Raw genomic sequence first — 18,591 nt, forward strand, 5'->3', positions numbered from 1 at the left:
GAGAGACAAATTTGGTAATAATTAATCCATGGAAGTATTTTAGACAAACCGGAAATTTGGATACTCTGTTAAAATGATTAAACCTTCATCCCAAACTTGGTCATGTGATTCCCACCATTGTCCTGTCTTGCATTTAACATCGTTTTAAGATGCAGATGGGGAAGCTAGACACATCACCCTACAATGGTTTCCTAGCTTGTGCAAAAGTGTCCCCTGCCCCCCCCCCCCCTAGCTGTTGTTAACCTTCTCCTAGACTTTCCATTTACATCATCTGCATTTGTGTTCGATTTAATTGAGCCACACTTATTATCATTCTTTATCTCTTACAAAATCGATGATAACCTATCCAATACATGATCACAACTATTCATACATTTCTCTATAAATGCAGGATAGAAGATAAAACTTTTTCAGTACACATCAAAGAATCTGAAACTGTGCCTCAAGTAAAGCCACCTCCTCCTCTATTACTAGACTGGTTCATATTCCACTGATCGTTTGGGGATTTTTTTTATCATGATTGGAGGAAGCCTCTAGGGAAGAATGGCTATTATATATTGTCAGTAGAGATAGAAGAGAGGGACAAATAGACTTGTTTTCAATTGTCCCTTGTCACCGTAGGTGATAATGGGGGTGCAACTTGCAGAGGGCACTATCCCTTCCCGGTTCAAAGTCAGGATCAGCATCAGGCAGTGTGAAGTCCTCCACCAGTACGACCTCCTAATAGTCATTAATAATGCTGCTAACTCTTAATAAAGCTTCCAGATCTAGGGGTAGACCTCCCTTCTCAGTTACAGGGAGGAACGTGTTAGAGCACTCTCCTTTGCCCTGATCAAGCATTTGACTCAAACGATGAAATAAGTGATACAGGTACTGACATCTCCTCCAAGGACTTGTTGACCAATCCCACAAATTTGCTTAAATCCATAGTCTTTCCAGAAGATTTGATCTCCTTCTTTCTTTTCTCCATTTTGGCTAGATAATGGGTCTCATTTACCGCTGAGGAGGAACAAAATAGCTTGCAGATGCTTGATTGGGTCAGTGGCGAAAAAGATATGGCAAAGATGAAAGTGCCGGATAGTAGGCACTAAAGGCTTTCTCGGACTCTTTTGACATAACCTTATCAGTTGTTTTTTTTTTTTTAAACCTCAAATAGACCAAAGATAACTGTAGCATGTCTGCGAACCTCTGCTTCTGCTTTCAGATTTTTTAGTTTTTTTATTTAAATTAGAAGAAATCACACACCCAGAGCGCAGTTTCTTTAGTGTCATCACCACTGAATACCACAACAAGCCTGCGTCTGTCAAATGAAAGCACAATCTCAGGTGATAGAGCCCACTTACACAATTGGATCCGAGTAAGTTCATCTCTATAGCCATCCCTTTGCCCCCAGGAGTTTTTGAGGCAATAATGAAACACAAAGTAATAAATGAAGAGATTAATTTAAGAAGTTTAGTACTTATCAAGAAAGATGCGACTGAGTGCAAGGAAGGAGAAAGTAAGTCGGAAGAAGAGGAAAACAAGAAACAACCGAGGGGAGCAAAAAGAGGAAACCAGCATTTACAATGCAATGGTTTCGCCTTTTGAAAAGTTTGAGCTATTGGCATTGTTAATGACAATTTTTAGGTATGTGTTGGTTTTGAAAATAAATAAAAAAATGGCATTGTCATTTACAATGCCAATAGCTTAATCTCTCGCAAATGATATTGCAGATAACCATGCGTTTTATTTGTTTCAAAAACCAAAACATAAATAAAAGGTCTCACACTGCTGTCTCTCACACAATGCTGCCTCTCACACACCATGCTCTCCCTAGAAGACTCACACTGCTGCCTCTCACACACCATGCTCTCCCTAGAAGACTCACACTGCTATCTCTCACACTGCTGTCTCTCCCACACACACACATGCAGAGAGCGACACACACAGCCACACACATACAGAGAGCCACACACACACACGTACAGAGAGCCACACACACAGCCACACACATACATACAGAGAGCCACACACACAGCAGCTAAACCCTGAGCAGCAGCTAACCCTTGCACAGCAGGTGAGCTACACTTCAGTGTGCTGTACGGTTGTCCTAATAACCCCCAACTGATAATTAAATTAAATAAAAACAAAAAGGCCATGTAAAATATTATACAGACGGTTTTATGTAAAGTTTTACTTAGGATTCCTGTCCGGGCATTTGCAGAATGTTAAAAAGTGAACAGATGGCCGGTATTTTCTTTTTGAAAGGAGGCCTCCATAGTTCCCACACTAATGTTAGTCGTAAATAAACACTGCCCATATGCATTGTGTTTCTCTTTAAAAGGCAAAGACTTAGCCAACTTAAGCTGCTGTCTTTTTTAAGACCGCCCACTTGTGTGCCGAAATGAGGAAGGCCCTTTGAGTTTAAGTCTGACCTGGATCAATCACCAAACACCAGCATCTGGAATAATCGATTTATGCTGCCACCAAAGATGTTTATACTACGGTGTTGTGACAACAACCGGCTATGTTAAATAAAAAAATAGAGAAATCAAGCATGAGGCCTAAATCTATTGGAACAAAATGGGTGAATTAGGATGAAAATAATACTGTTAAAAAGTAAGCACGATGTTACATGGTCACAATGCCTTCACACTAGACACAAGATTCATGAAATGTAACATTTGAATGTTCATGATCAATCCGTTTACATGCCTTACCCTTCCCGTGCACAAGATACAAGAGGTTGGTCTCAGAGTAGGCATCAAGCAGAAACACCACGGAAGTTGAGGGCGATAGGGGAAGCGGAATTTTGACACGTTCAGCATTGCACAAAAATAGTCTTGCGTTTCCGAGATGTGCCCGCAGCATGCGCCCCCTTCCTGTAAGGCATTCCACTGACATTAACATCCAACAGCGCCGACCTGCTTTACATTAAATCATGCGCTTATGCACGGAATGTTCTATTGCGCTGGTGTTTGATATTCAGAAATCAATATGCTCTTATTCTTCCTGGTCATCGTTTTGGGTGGCCATAAATATTTGCAGAACGTGCCCATTTCCAGATGATGCCCATTATTCAAAATGCAGGCCTCGCTTGGGGATGTTTGCGTAAGTTTAGTCATCGCGTGTGCAGTAAACCATGGCGTGTAAAAAAACTTCAGCTTTTCTAATCTAAAGATGCGCGACTTCTTGTTCACAAAAAGAGCACCTCCCCCACCCTGGTGGCTTTGCAGCGGCGGCGTACTTCGTGTCTGCATCGTCCGTCCCTGCAGCCGGTTTCACGCTGACCTCACTGTGCCCATACACTGCACAAACACGGGGGTGCAGATATACTGCACGCCCCCTTCAACAGGGACCTCTGGGTGCGACTCGAAGTCCGGGTGCGGACTGACTTCCGGCACCACCTCACGGCCGCTCTAGTTCTCAGCTGGATGCGCCCTTGGGCAGACACGACAGATATGCAGCAGATCCTGTTCTCTACAGGAGGCCATGCGGTGTGAACGAAGCCAGTTTTGCCGTGGCTTTACATCGTATGTTACTGGGTCAATCAATGTACACATCGTGTAAAGGAAAAAACTGTCCCTCCCCCCAGAACACACATCACTCAATACAGGGATGGAGACTGGCCTCCGAGAACTCAGGGTCGTTGATTACACCTCTGTGATGTACGTAATGAAAAGGCGAGACAAGAACAGCCATTACTAGTTAAACTATGTTGGCTTCAGGTTAGGACCGGGGTGTCGCAGACTCAGAAAAGTTCTTGAATACATGCAGAATTCACCCAAGAGCAGAGCCTTTTGTGGTTGGTGAAAAACGTCCACCCAAGCCTTGCACTGAGGTCTTGCAGCAGAACAAAGGGACGTAGAACGCATAGGGAGGGCTAATACGTGGACAAGGGGCCAAGCACCGCTCGCATTACATCGGCACATTCGTGAACGAAGCTGAGGTGGAATTTTAAGCGATATTAACCATTTCGGAGTGAATTGATGGGCCACAGTGAACACCACGGGTGGTCCAATACACAGGGTCGACTTATGCAATAAGGATGTAGCCTATACAGTAGCATCTCTGAGCAGTGCTAATTGAATTAGCTATTGCTTAATAGGGGCAACAATGACGGGGCGAGGAAGTGAGTTCTGCTGAAGGGGTTAACGCGCGGGAGGGGGAGGCGGGAACGGGCAAACGGACAGCGGGGGGGGGGCGGGAACGGGCAAACGGACAGCGGGAGGGGGTGGGAACGGACAGCAGGAGGGGGGGCGGGAACGGGCACAAGAAGGCGAGAAAAATAAAACAGCACTCACCTGGACATCTTCCGGCGGCAAATGATCAAAACATGGCGTCCAAAAAAAAACAAATAACATCCGCCCACCGCCGCATGACGTGCTAAAAGGGGCAGGATGAGGAAAAAAATCGCCGGAACGCCCACCAATCGCTTCGGACAATGACGGACGCCTCTCTCTTCCAATGGCTAGCCTCCATTTATGGAGCTAGCCAATGAAAGAGAGAGGCGGTGCAAAGCCAACAACTGTTTTCAAAACATTTCGCCTGCGCGAACGCTGCTGCGCAGCGGACGCCAGGCGAAACCTAAAAACAAGCAGTGCGGAATACATATGGGGACGAGAGGGAGTGAGGAAGGAACAGCGGAAAGATGAAAGGAGAAAGAAAGTGGAGGGAGCAATTGGGAATGTATGGAAGCAAGAAAGGAGGTGTAATAGATGGAGAGAGCACCAAGTAATAAGAGGAAAAGAAAAAATAGAAAGAAGGAAAGGTATAAAAAAGCAATAATGTAGGAAGCAAGAAGGCAACATGATGAAACAAAATGAAGATACAAAAGAAAAAAGAAGGTACGAAAGAACAAGGTGGGAAGAGAAGAAACAAAAGGAAGAGGAAAATAGAGGTAGGAAAGGAGGGAAGCAAAGGAGAGGGGGAAATGAAGACCAGGAAAGGTAGGTAGGGAACATCAGCTAAGATCAGAATAGGAAATGACTAATAAAGGATAGTAAAAAGATTGAAGCTGAGAAAGAGGATCAAAAGAGCAATGGACAAAATATATGGTAAGGAAATGACCACAGACAAAAAATGAAGAAGCAAATAAAAGAAAGTGAGCAAACTAAATGAAGCAAGAAAGGAAGAAAGAGAGAGAACAATAGAGAAAGAACTAAAAGTGACAACCAAAAAAGAGAAAGGAAAAATGGAAATAAGCTAGGAAAGGGGGAGGAAGATAGAAGTAAAGAGACATAAAGGAAACCGAGAAAGGCGGGGTGACCAAGAATAATAAAATAACAAAGAAATGGAAAGGAACAGAATGGAGAAATCGAAAGAGCAAAATTAATAAATAAGGAATACAAAATAGATAAAAACATTTAACTCTTTATTTTGAGGCATTTATTTATTGTCAGACATTTTACCAGGTAACAGCTTGTCATTTTTGATTTGCCAAGAGGGTGGACTGTATGCTGCACCTGCACTCCCAGCTCTGGGGGCCCTACATAACTGGGTGACACAGTGCTTTAACGTGCAGCATCAGAAGGAGGGTAGCTGAATAGTCCTGAACTCGATTGACAGACACTCAAAGACAGCATGTGAGCTATCGCACAATCAACCTGTTGGAGGCTCCTGTTGTAACTCTTCTCACTCTTGGATTGCACTTCTTTTATCATTCAACTTCATAAGGTTAGGGTTAGCTACAAGCTGGACTTTAAATCTGTATCTAAGTATCAAAGGTGTTGGTCGAATTATCATTATGGGTTACGTTAAAACCATGCACCTAAATATTTGATTCTTTGGCAAGTCAATTTGGTTGGTGTAAATGTGATGTATACGGCACGCTTTATATTAGACCTTTATGTTGGGCAACTAGTGTTCCCCTCCAACTCTTGACCAATCCGTTAATGTGCATGTTCAGCTATCTCACAAGCAGCTGATCAGAGAAAGTGAATTTAAGAGGTCTGCTTGGCATTTTAAAAATAATTTAGTGTGTACATTTAGATTTTGTTAAGAATTACCTCATTGGAGAAACTGCAAAGTTAATTCATTCCATTTTGTCTGCAAAACGAACACCACTTAGATTTGCAAAGTGCTCATCAGCATGCTCCTGTCTTTCCTCAGAGAGAACATCTTGTGAGTGAGTGAAATTGTTGCATCTGGCAAACTTGGTACCTTATGTAATGCTATTGGAGAGGAATCTGCTTGTTGAGAACTCAGGCGAATAAGACGATCATCCCATTAGGTGTCGCATACAGACAGCTTTAGCTGTCTCACAAGAGTTATTGGCACACACACATACTCACAGAAAGCATATTCTGTCCGAAAGGCTAGTTTTTTGTTTTGTTTTTGGGCAGCCCCTTTCAGCCATTAGCTAGTGCGGTTCATCTGCTATCCTTAAGCGTAAACTATCGGGTTTGCCTTTCGTGTTTGGTAGTTTGTTATTCTCTCATGGCATTTCATTGATGGGTACATAAAAGTACTTCAGAGACACTGGCAAATATGTGCATCGCAAAGTATACCTGCACATGGTGGCCAAATTAGAATTAATAAAAACCATCCCAGAATGGCTGCCATGTGCATGCATTCATTATAATGCCCCAGCACCCATTTTGGTGTTTTACTTGATCGCTCCACCATGGTCAATAGCCATATTAGACCAGCAAAATAAGAGCAAATAAGATGGGTAAAGCCAATAAATAGGTGCTCATCCATTGAAAGGTGTGACCAATTGGATTTGCTATTACTTGCTTTATATATGTCCGCACAGAAGCTAATTGGTCCCATTCAAGGCAGATGTGGGCTGGATGTATTTCCTACACGCCAGGGTCACCTCTCTCCCTTCGCTTCATAGTACACTAGGCATTATTAGGTTGTGGTTTACGTTTTGGCAGTGGTTGTATTAAAACGTCAGGGAAATGCAGATAAAGACATAATAGTTATTAAATTAGTCTGCTAACTTAAAATCGCCGCTAAGCAGTCATCACACATGCGTAAAAGCAGGCACATTGCCATTTGAATAGTCTCGAACTCATTCAAAGAACGTAATACATTGTTCCCTCTCTTTGAAATTCTAATAAATAACACATAAATGAAGAATGTGATCACGTTATTGAACGGATTGTTGAGGCAGTTATGGACAGGATGTATTGGAAAATGTATATAGCAAAGTACAGCATAAAGGGCCCAAACGTGTTGCTGTGATGGATGCAAAACAAAAAATGTAAACAAATCTGCCTCATGTTCAGCACAAAGCACAACTTGCTTAATTTCGAACCTTCTTTTGTAAATCAGAAAAGACACTTAAAGCTGAATTGTGACTGCCATTTCTTCACCATGAAGTATTTTCTCCTTGCAGGTCTGTGTGCTTACTAGCAGTTTTACCATTTTCTTTTTTCTTTTAAGGCAAATCCTCCTCCACTGGTGGTAAACACAGATCACTTTGATCCTCCAACTTACGTAAGTGGATTTACTATGCTTTGCATATTGTTTCTGAAGTTTTAAAAGTATTTCCTTTGGTGAAAACCCCATGCCAGTATTGTTTGACCACTGTAAAATTTCACAATGCTAAATGTGTACACTATTATCTGTTGTGCCAAGTTTTTTGTTTCGGAAAATCGCATACATGTTACACTTATCAGGGAAAGCATTAAGAACCTGTTTTTTTCTGCAAGAAGGATGTTCATGCTTGAGGGCACTATAATCTTATGTAGCACCAGATATGGTCTTGGTCTCATCTGCATTTAGTCGAATCACAGGTTGAGTAAAGTGTACAATTAATCACCTTTGATGATAAAGTCTAAAAAATTGTCATGTTAGGCGCTGCTTGCTCTCAAAGTAGATCAGTAACTGCTAACTTCAGTATCTGACTTTCTTCATATTCCATTAGAATACTAATTATACTGCAGGATGGAATTGGCGTTGGTCCACAGAAGCTTCATGTTTGTCTTCTCAAAAGAAACCACAACCTCCAAAAGTGTAGCCTTTACCCCTATCTTGTTCTAAGCAGAAGAACTGGATACACACAAGATAGGTTCAGTGTCACATGGTCCTCCAGTCCACCACATTGCTGAAACTGGCACTGAGTTTCCCCTCTGCCTCGTAGTCATTTTGCTCAATCTAACTAGAGCCATCGGTCAATAATTCAAAACAATTTTCTCTTGTGTCTGCCGCTTTCAATGTTCCTGATCTTACATGGAAACCACAGTATCGCCCAAGAGCTTCAGCAAGAGTTATATTTGTGTTTTTATTATTTCTCTTTTAGGCACATTTTAAAATGTAGACTTGTCCACAGGGAGCAACTGATGACTGCACTTAGCTATAAAGATATCATTTTTTTTACAATGTTGCATTTTATATAATACAAACTTCAAAGTTCAAAGTCATGGTGTATAGTATTGGGTCGCTTTTTTTCAGAGTTCCAAACAGTGATGCTGAGTACAATGTTACAGGTTTTCCTCTTAGATTCTAATCTTAATCCAGTCTACTGGAACACGTCGTATTGCACCTGCACTACTTTTCCTAGCTCAGCTGCGATTTTCAAGGCATTAGTAATTCAGATATTCTACACTCCACAGTCTTAGGCTTTTACTTCTGTACCCATTCTGTTTTTGCCTTCACTTTACAGAAGCATGCAAATAACACCTAAGCCACCTTCCTATCGACTGTTGAAGGAATGTACCGGTTTATTCTGCTTGTCCTGGAAAAGGTTATTTCCTGGAAACAGAATGAAAGATTCCAGAAAACTCTGCTAGAAAGTGCTGGGGTCCTAATTGGAATCCCATCTACTTCTCTACTGCCGCAAGTAGATTCATAGCCCCCGAAGAAGACACTCATCTGACAGTCACTGCACGTAACACATTAATATTGCTCTAGTATTCACATGCTTAACCACATCAAGGCAGTGCACATGGTGGCCAGTCATGTTCCTAAAACATGTCACAATTCTTTAACTTATTTCTTTTAGACTGCCACTAAAAGGCAGGGGCTGTTATTAAAAATCAAGTGTCTAAAAAGCCCAAATGGTTGCCGCCCTTGTTTATTAGGCATTTAGTTATGAACCTACATGTAGTCACCTTCCCTCAATCTTGAACTGGGTGGCGAGATAGCTTAAAAGCTTCTGTTTGCAGTAAACCTCTCTAGTACATCAGTAAGGCTCATGATTACTGAGTTGCCAGAACAGAGGTTGTTTCCTGGCTTGTTTTGTACTGTCAACGATGTTTCAAAAGTTGTTATTTTTTAACAAACGATATCTTAAAGTAATGCAACTTTGGGACCGCCTATTGTAAATTATTTAATCACCATCTGAAAAGAACTCCTGCCAGTCATTCTGGACTAAAGCAAGTCTTTAGAGCCTACATATTGTATTGTGAGGTCTTCAAGTGATACCCCTCAATAAAATGAAGTAGGGAAGTACACAAAAGCATGGGGAGGCAGTTGAATGTTCCATATTGAATAGGGTAATATGTATCTTGCGGTGCACCATGAGTGTAGGATTAGGATATGTGCACAGCTTCAAGAGCGGTGATTGCATATTTTGGCAGTTGGTTGATATGTGGAGTCGGTATTTGTGAACGCGAGTTGAATGATGAGTGCTCCATTAGTTATTTGCTGTTGGCATGAACAATGTTTGCCTTTCCTACCCAGTTGTCTAATAGAAGGGCAGAATCTAACAAATTTAGTGAGTGTATTCCATAGTCTCAGTGCATAGATGAGGACTAGATTCCTTTAGCTTTTCGTTGGTGCTTTCTGCATCTCCAGCCTAAGGAGGAAGACAATACTACATACAGTGATGGGACTACCTGAGGGTAGTTTATCTATAATGTTGTCTAGGTTTTTTTTAAATAGCTAAGAGCCTTTAGATCCAAGTCTTAAATTTGGTTTGAACTATTAATCAGATCGATTACTGTGCGTAGAACAGCTTTCGGAGAAGCCACACTAGGTTTTGGTGCTCTGATAAGCAAAATATTGATTTAATCAATTTGGCACAGAAAAAAAGGCTTGGATGGTTGAGTTTAGCTGCAGTTTAGCTAAAATGTAATTCTACAGAGAAATCTAATCATTGTACCAAGCAGTCTGTAATGAAGTTTTCACATTGACAATAAAAGAAAAATTAGTAATAGATGAAGCCAAGACAATTGATGCAGTCATGTGAGGATTTGGGGGGGGGGGGTTGTTGATTGAAAGGGAAGGGAATATGTTAAAGTTAATGTTTTAAGCTTGGTCTGGGGCTGAAGCATACTTTTGAGGACAAACTTCATTTTTGTATGGCTTAGCTTCAGTGATATAGTAAACACAAAAATTTAACTAGTTCATACTAAATCTTACGCAACCCAGACTGTAACGTGTTCCGCTTAACATTTTAAGGTGTATGATGGGGTGTGTGGTTACACATGTTCCATAAGATTAAAATTCCCATAGTTGACTATGTTTTTCTCCATGGTTGTGGTGGTTTAGCAGAACTGCCCCATTGGCCTGATTACTGTGAAGCATTTAGACATAATAAATATGGTGGCCTTTTCTGCTATCTTCAGCCTTCTCTCTGTGCATCTTTTCTTTTTCTTCATCCCTGTGATTTCTACTTTTCCTCCTCAAGACTTTACTTTCCTTTGTTGTTTTTCACCCACTTCCAGTGACATAACTGTAGGACTTCTTATTTTCTTCTTTCCTCATCCTGTCTCTCTTTTCCAACTTTGATGTTGTCACCTGTGTTTTCCTAGCTTCTTCTTCAGATGAGTTTGATATATTACATTTTTGGGGGCTCATGCGCGATGAATTTTACAGTGAAATGGAGAATTGATAGGTTCTTTAGTAAACTTCAAGTATGGGGTAGGCCACAACCTTTCATCTGACAAGGATGCTTCACTGACACACTATCTGTCTCTTAATGGAGAATTCGTTTGACAATTCTGCATATGTGTTTTTGTTGGGAAACATATGTGAAGCCTTATTTCCACACACTGGGATGTCACTTTAAAATTGATGATCAACAATAGATTTTTTTACTTAATAATTGAGTGTTGTGTTGACTCATTTTACCTGAGCTTGAGGTGCATTGAAACCTGGAAAAGACTTCTGGACACTATTTTGTTGATATTTGTGTTAAAATTATATTTTGGCAAGGCAGGCTGTAGTGTTTATTTTTTCTAATGTTTTTTAACTAAAGTGTGCAAGGTTGTGGCAGCGTGACACGCAGTTTACATAAAGCATGTGAGTAAATTGCGATTCTCCTATTACCATGACCAGAGAATCTGGATTTCATTAAAGACACGGAGGCTAACATTATGCATTAATCCTTTTAATGCAGCTCTCACACAGCCGCTTACGTCACAAAGAAAGAACAAGAACTAGGTGACATCACAGTGTCCATAAAGGCCAGGTGCCAAGGGAGATCAGCCTCTTATAAATGCCTCGAGAGACAGGAGAAGTTGAAACGGAGGAACGAAGCTTGAACTTGGAAGAGGAACTGGAGACCATCTTGAATTCCAAGTAGATTCATCAGTTAGAATTGTCTGAAATGGAAAGACGAGGTAAATCAAGGAGAAGGAAGGAAGGTGACTTCATGAGAAGCATGAGCAAAACATCACAATAAGAAAGCATTGCAAGACTTAAATGACTGTAAACCAGATTAAATAACATTCCCAATTGCCCTCCGGGAGGGACGGGAGGGATAATGTTAGCCTCCGTGTCTTTAATGAAATCCAGATTCTCTGGTCATGGTAATAGGAGAATCGCAATTTCATTACAAGACAGGAGGCTACATTATGCATGTTGGTAGCCTTGAATAACTGCATCAGAAACGTGTTCAATTGGTTTGCAGTAGTGATGTGCGAAGGTATAGGCGTTAGACCAATCAGCGGATTTAAGGATAGCATCCAACTTACCACCAGACCAGAAAGATTTGCTGGCCATAGCGCTCCTAAGAGAGTGAGCCTGGAACTTAGACAGGTCAATACCAGCAAGGTTCATAGCAATTTTAACCCACCTAGCGATAGAGCAGGATGAGATGGGTTTAAAGGGGCTAACGTAAGAGACTAAAAGTTGATTTGCACCAGGAGGACGAAGGTCGGACATTCTGGAATCGTATTCCTTCATGCAATCAACAACACATAGTTTTGGGTGAGAATCAAAACGAGGGTAGAAGATAAAGTCAGACATGGTTTTAGTCCTTCTAGATATTTCGAATTTAACACCAAACATGTCGTAACATCTATTAGAGATGTCGAGAGCCTTTACATCGGAAACTCTGCGACAAGAGACTAGTCATAAGAGGGAGGCAAGCTTAATAGAGAGACATTTCCTGTTAAGGAGAGAATTATTAGGCCATGAACAAAAAAGATCAAGCAGTAATTTAACATCCCAAACTGATTGATATCTAGGGCGAGGGGGTCTCTTGAGACGAATGCTTTTAAGGACTCTGCAGATAATAACGTTTTTACCTACCGTTTTACCATTGACAAGGGCATGGCCGGCTGAAATTGCGGATCTAAAGCAATTAATTGATCTATAGGAGAGGCCATTATCATAGATTTCAACGAGGAAATTAACAACAGAGACTATAGGAGCCTCCACGGGATCCAGGTTCCTTTCCAGGCACCAACTAGACCATTTCTTCCAGATGTTATTGTATCTGTAATGGGTTCCTGGTGCCCATGACTCTCCGAGGAGAGTGAGAGCAGACGACGAAAGTCCAGACAGTTGGTGAGATTGCCTGACACTTTCCAGGCAAGAAGGTTCAAACTCCCCGAAGCGACCAGGTGATGGTCTTCTCCGTCTGCGTTTAGGAGGAGGCCCCGAGTCGCGGGAATCAAGAGGGGAACGTCGCAAGAAAGTTCCAGAGCAGTGGGGAACCAGGCTTGAGACGGCCAAAAGGGGGTTATCAGGACAAGGGAGCATTGTTCTTGTCTCACCTTCTGAAGAACCCTCTGAATCATTGCAAAGGGGGGAAAGGCATAAGGGCAAAGGGGAGCCCAAGGCTGGAGGAAGGCGTTCACAGCTAGAGCACCCGGGTCTGGCATCCAGCTGAAGTACTGGGGAAGTTGGAAGGTCAACCTGCTCGCGAAGAGGTCCACGTCGAAGGGACCCCAGAGAGTGTTCAGGGAATTGAAGATTGCCACATCGAGTTTCCAGTCGTCGCTGAAATCTAGGAGGAACCTCGAGTTCCAGTCCGCTGAGATATTGGATTTCCCGGGGAGGTATTCTGCTCTCAGAGAAATCTTGTGTTCTAGGCAGAACATCCATAGTTTCTTGGCCAGATCCGATAGGTCTGCGGACCTCGTGCCACCGAGACGGTTGATGTAAGAGACCGCAGACACGTTGTCCATTTTCAGAAGGACAGACCTGCCCTGGAGTGAGTGTCTGAAACTCATCAAGGCATAGAGTCCAGCGGTCAGTTCTAAAAAATTTATGTGGTGGGAGGACTCGGAAGGGGTCCAAACTCCGCCGGTGTCCTGGTCGAGGAGGCGAGCGCCCCAGCCATGGAGACTGGCATCTGATTCCAAGACGAAGTCTGGGGTGGAGCCAAAGATAGCCCTTCCATTCCACGCGTCCAAATTGTCCAGCCACCAGGCGAGTTCCAGTCTTGCTGGCTGATCCAGGGAGACCTTGTCCCCATACCAGAGACCGGACCGGAGGGCTTGGGCTTTCACCCTCTGGAGGGCACGGTAGTTTAGAGGGCCCGGGAAGATGGCTTGGATCGAAGAGGAAAGAAGACCCAAGAGTCTGGCTAACTCTCGTAGGGAGAGGGATTGGTGTTTTAGGACAAACCTGTTTTCCTTTCTGATTTTCGCGATCTTCTTCTTCGGGAGTGAAAGAAGACAGCTTGAGGTGTCCACGGTGAAGCCTAGGAACTCCAGGCACTTTGAGGGAGTCAGGATCGACTTCTCTCTGTTTATAATGAAGCCGAGGTCCTCTATCAACTCCATGGAGACCCTGAGGTCTTCTAGGATTTGTTCCTGGGTTTGAGACATGATAAGGATGTCGTCCAGGTAGATAATTAGGCGAACCCCTCTTGCTCTGAGGATCGAGACGATGGCTCTCATGACCTTGGTGAAGCACCAAGGGGCGGAAGAGAGGCCGAAGGGGAGGGCTCGAAATTGGTAGAGGTGTCCGTCCCAAACAAATTGAAGGAAGGATTGGTGTTCCTTGGCCATAGGGATGGTAAAGTAGGCGTCCTTCAGATCTAGCTTGACTAGCCAATCTCCTTGGAGAAGAAGGTCCCTGAGGAGATGGATGCCCTCCATCTTGAAGTGGCGATAGACGAGGTATTTGTTCACTTCTCGTAGATTTATGACAGGCCTCCAGCCTTTGTCTTTTTTCTCTACCAAGAAGAGGGTACTCACAAAGTTCTTTTGTGACCAAGGAACCTCGATAATAGCTCCCTTTTTGAGCATAGAGGAGACCTCCTCCCTGGCGATAGCTAGGTGATCCGGGGGGAGGTCCAAGGGTCTCGGAGTCGTGGATTGGTAAGGGATGTCCACGAAATCTATCATGAACCCGCGGACAGTTTGTAGGACCCACGGGTCCTGGGTATAGCTTTCCCAGACATGGTAAAACAATTTGAGCCTTCCCCCGACCTTTGGAGGGGAGGGGGAAGGGAGGGCACTTACTTGAGGTGTTGGTATTAGGTGCTCCACGGGAGGGGAAGCCTCTGCCTCGGGAACCACGAGCTCCTCGTTGGGGGTAGAACTGCTTGTTCGAGGGGTAGTATCCTCTTCCTGCACCACCTCTTCCTCTGCCGGGGTTATAGGGCCGGAAATTGGCACGGCCGGAAGAACGGCCCCTTCTTCCGGCCTGGTCAAAAACATTAGATGGGAATACTTTCTTCAGGTTGCTCTGGGCCCTGTCGAGCGCCGTAAAGGTCGCGACGTATCTACCAATTGACTTGATCATATCTTGCCCAAAGAGTAGGCCATGGGGTTCGGAAGAGGGTTCTTTATCAGCCATGTCCCCGAGTTTGGGGTTAATTCTGTTTAAGACAGTTTTCCTCCTTTCCATGTTGAGGCTTGAATTGGCGTTCCCTAGGAGAACGATGGCCCTCTGGCTCCATCCCCTGATAAGTGCAGTATCGAGGGGAGCATCTGAGATGTAGGACTCCTCAGCGAGATCAAGGATTTTGGTGAGGGGGCCTAGGATGTCTAGTAGACGGTCCTGGCAGGATTTGAATGCTCTTTCGAGCCCTTTTCTAGGGTCCTTACCCAGTTTAAAGAGAAATTTGATGAGGTCGGGGTCAAGGTTGGGGGTCTGGCAGACCTTATCCCCAATCCATGGTCTCGGGCATTCAGCACGCATAATGTTCCTAGTATCAAACTCCAAGGAGTTTCTCAACCATTTAGTTATAAACTTGCCAACATGTTCCTGGGGGGACCACTTAGAGCTATTGGGGCGTGAGATGTTGACTGGAGAAAACATTTCTCCCCCTAGGGGGTCGAGGATGGCATCCTTGGAGGAGGAAGGGCCTAGGTCTAGATCTGGGAAGGAGTTGGGGTCCGAGTCAGAGAGGTGGTCATTAGGGTCGAAAACGAACTCGTCGTAGGGTTCCTCAAAGGCCTCCTCCAGGTCAGAATAGGTATCGGAAGGAGCACTAGCACCGTGACCAGTTGTGCCGCTTAGGGCACCTTCCAGAGTTGTACCGCCAAGGGTACCCAACCTAGGTGTGCCGCGAGGGGCACCAATGCCTCTTGGAGCGCTAAGGCTTCCCAAATCCAGAGAGGTGCTTGGACCTCCAAAGTTCCCCGCACGACTATCAATAGTGTGCTTTGTTTTCCTAGGTGCTTTGAGGCTTGGAGGGTCATTAGGGTGTTGTCCAAGGTCGCTGAGGGTCCTTTTACGTGACAATACCTCACTGAAGGTATCGAGCATGCATGCTCTCATTTCCTTCTTCAGAAAGTTTTTGAAGGAGTCGCTATTGTGAGAGGGAGAGGAGGCAGTGGCATCCTCGCTCTCCATATCGGACATTTTGAATGGCAGGAGGCAACAGAGGGCTTAACCTGCCTGTAATCTTGCTCCTTTTTTTTTTTTTTTTTATATGCTGGTAAGTGCCACGTTTTTTTTTTTTTTTTTTTATGTGATAATGGCACGTTTATCTGCCTGCGCGAGTGTATTTGGGGGCCGTTGTGGGGTATTGCCGGAGCAGCAGCAGCAGTTTGTCAGACGCGGGAGCAACTGACGAGCTCGAGAGTGCTTAGAGGAGAGGAATGACCCTTGAGAGGCAGGGGGCGTCACGCCGCCGCTGCCGAGGGTCATTCCTCTAATGCGGAAGGCGCGAGGCGGCGGAAAACACCGGGACAGTGTCGAGAGGCAGCGCGAGGGAAAAACGGGCAGCTAGGGTGAATTCAAGGTAATCCATGTTAGGGTTGAGGCATGATTGAGGGCCGACTCCGTCACGGGTAGTAGACGGGGGCCGAGTTTCAGCGGTCGGGAAGGCGGGTGTGAGCGTGTGTACTGGGGGGTACAGGGAGGACACACAGCGCGGGGGAGACGACCGAAAATTGGAGGTCTCGAGGGTACACAATCAAAGAGGGGTAACAACAAGGGATGGGAGCACACGAGTCCCTATGGGGTCAGCGCGAGCATGTAGGCAAAAGCGCAAGCAGTATACAGTATACAGTAAGCATACATATGTATGGGCAATAACAGATATAAAGGTTAATAAACAGCATCAACAATTATCAATAAAGTACACAGTGCTAGCATTAAGTAAAGCAAGGAGTGGTAAAGGCAACTTATCTGTCTGAGAGCCGCATTTAAAAGAGGCTGATCTCCCTTGGCACCTGGCCTTTATGGACACTGTCCTAGTTCTTGTTCTTTCTTTGTGACGTAAGCGGCTGTGTGAGAGCTGCATTAAAAGGATTAATGCATAATGTAGCCTCCTGTCTTGTAATGAAATCAACATTTTGATAGTCCAGGTAGATGAGGTGATGCTGTTTTCTGAGGTGTTGAAGAATGGTTATGTGGTTGAAGTGGTTGTGTACTCTGCTCCCCGTTGCACATTGGAAAGGAAGAACTAAAGAGTACATTGTTGGTCAGTTAAGCGTTGCATTTGTGGAAAAAGCAGATGTCTAAGAGCCTATGCCAAAATGCCAAATGATTTAGTGAGTGTCTCCCACTATACCTACCTCTTGGCTTAAACATTTACGTTCTGTTCTTCTTGTATAACATTAAGACAATTCATGGGCAAAGCTTCATTTTATTTTTTTAATCTGAGTTATCTAGGACAGATCTGCACAGAATTTGAGATTCGAGAAATTAAGAAACACACCAAAATAGTTTTTACTGAAAAAAAGCCAAACTGCCGAGCATGAAAGTATGTTTTCCCTTTAAAATAGATATCCTACCAAAAGTTTGCGGTACCAAAATAGTTGATTTAAAGCTATCTAAGAACGTGTTAAATCCAAAATAAAAAATTCTTACATTGTACCTGGTGACCATTATCCAATTTTTACTCGTTCTGCATTCTTCTAATTTATGGAAGAATAGGTGAGAAAACTATGGTAAAACCAAAAAAGGCATGTGTTTCTACATAAACCAGACACAATTCTAAGTTCAGCTATATGGAGTAGATTGTTGAAATCTTCCCCACAACATTCTCATGTAATTAATGGGGTTATATGTACACTAACTATAGTTAAGGAACTTTAAGAAATGGACGTTTTTGAGTTCTAGTTTCACTTGCTTAATGACCCCCGCCACACAAGTTAACTAGTCTGCATGTTTCTATGAACATTCTTTCTGGATTACTCCAATATCGAAATCTTTGCCGTTTTCCCTCTTTCTCACAAATCTGTGTTAGAATTTTATTATTTTGACTAGTAAGAGATGCCCATAAGGGCTTGGCTATCTTAAACTTGCCAAATGGTCATGTGATCCTTGGAAAATACTATTCAGTTTAGTCTCTTTGTGATGCTGTTGAGGCTATTGGTTATCAGTTCTTAAGTGCAATGGTTAGGTTTAGATCGAAAATATACACACTTTTGAACAATTGAGTATATATTCTAGTGCCTCTTCTACAGTTTCTTTCTATATTATCAACATATATCGCAGACACTTGCTGACTTTTTAATCATGTAATTACTATGATGGGGCTCATGCCATTATAGTCTTTTACAACCATGGTTAGAGGCTGGCATGTCGGGAGGGGGTTAAAAGATGGCAGTATATGTATTCCTTGTCAGTATTGAGCCAATATCCGCTCCTGATCCCAAGATAATTCCTTTAAAACATTTTGATTGAATGTAGTGAGAATCAGATGTCTGTTAAATTGCTTTGAAGACCACCATCTATTAGTCAAAGGTTAGTTATAATTTCAGGGAAAAAGTCAACTGATGAAATGTTGTTGGTTTTTAATAAGAGCTCTCGCTAAAGCCGGTTGATAATCGAAGTCTTATATTGGAACTCATGTTCTGTTTTCTTTTATATACTATTTTGGTAGTCTGACTTTGGTTCTCTTATGATCCAGTGCTTTATAAATTATATGTATATATTTATTTTGGTACAATAAATGTTTTCATAGTTTTGTGAGACCACACTGATGAATATGCATCAACATTGCAAATGGAGCTTTTTCTAGAAGATGAATAAGTGAAATAAGAGTAAATTGGACATATTCCGCTCAACTAGTCGGTTTTA

The 18,591-nt window shown here is 43.2% G+C and overlaps 1 protein-coding gene across 14 annotated transcripts in view; it reads left to right on the top strand.

The window, feature by feature from the left end:
• DLG1 (discs large MAGUK scaffold protein 1) overlaps positions 1–18,591 on the top strand; it is a 1,315,748-nt gene that overhangs the window by 691,178 nt on the left and 605,979 nt on the right. For all 14 annotated transcript variants that reach the window (XM_078666465.1, XM_078666467.1, XM_078666469.1 and 11 more), the window contains one exon: positions 7,372–7,425. In XM_078666465.1, the coding sequence (XP_078522591.1) occupies positions 7,372–7,425 (54 nt within the window). The remainder of the gene's footprint in view (positions 1–7,371; positions 7,426–18,591) is intronic.

This window comes from Lissotriton helveticus, chromosome 11 (assembly GCF_964261635.1).
Source record: "Lissotriton helveticus chromosome 11, aLisHel1.1, whole genome shotgun sequence".
NCBI lineage: Eukaryota > Metazoa > Chordata > Amphibia > Caudata > Salamandridae > Lissotriton > Lissotriton helveticus.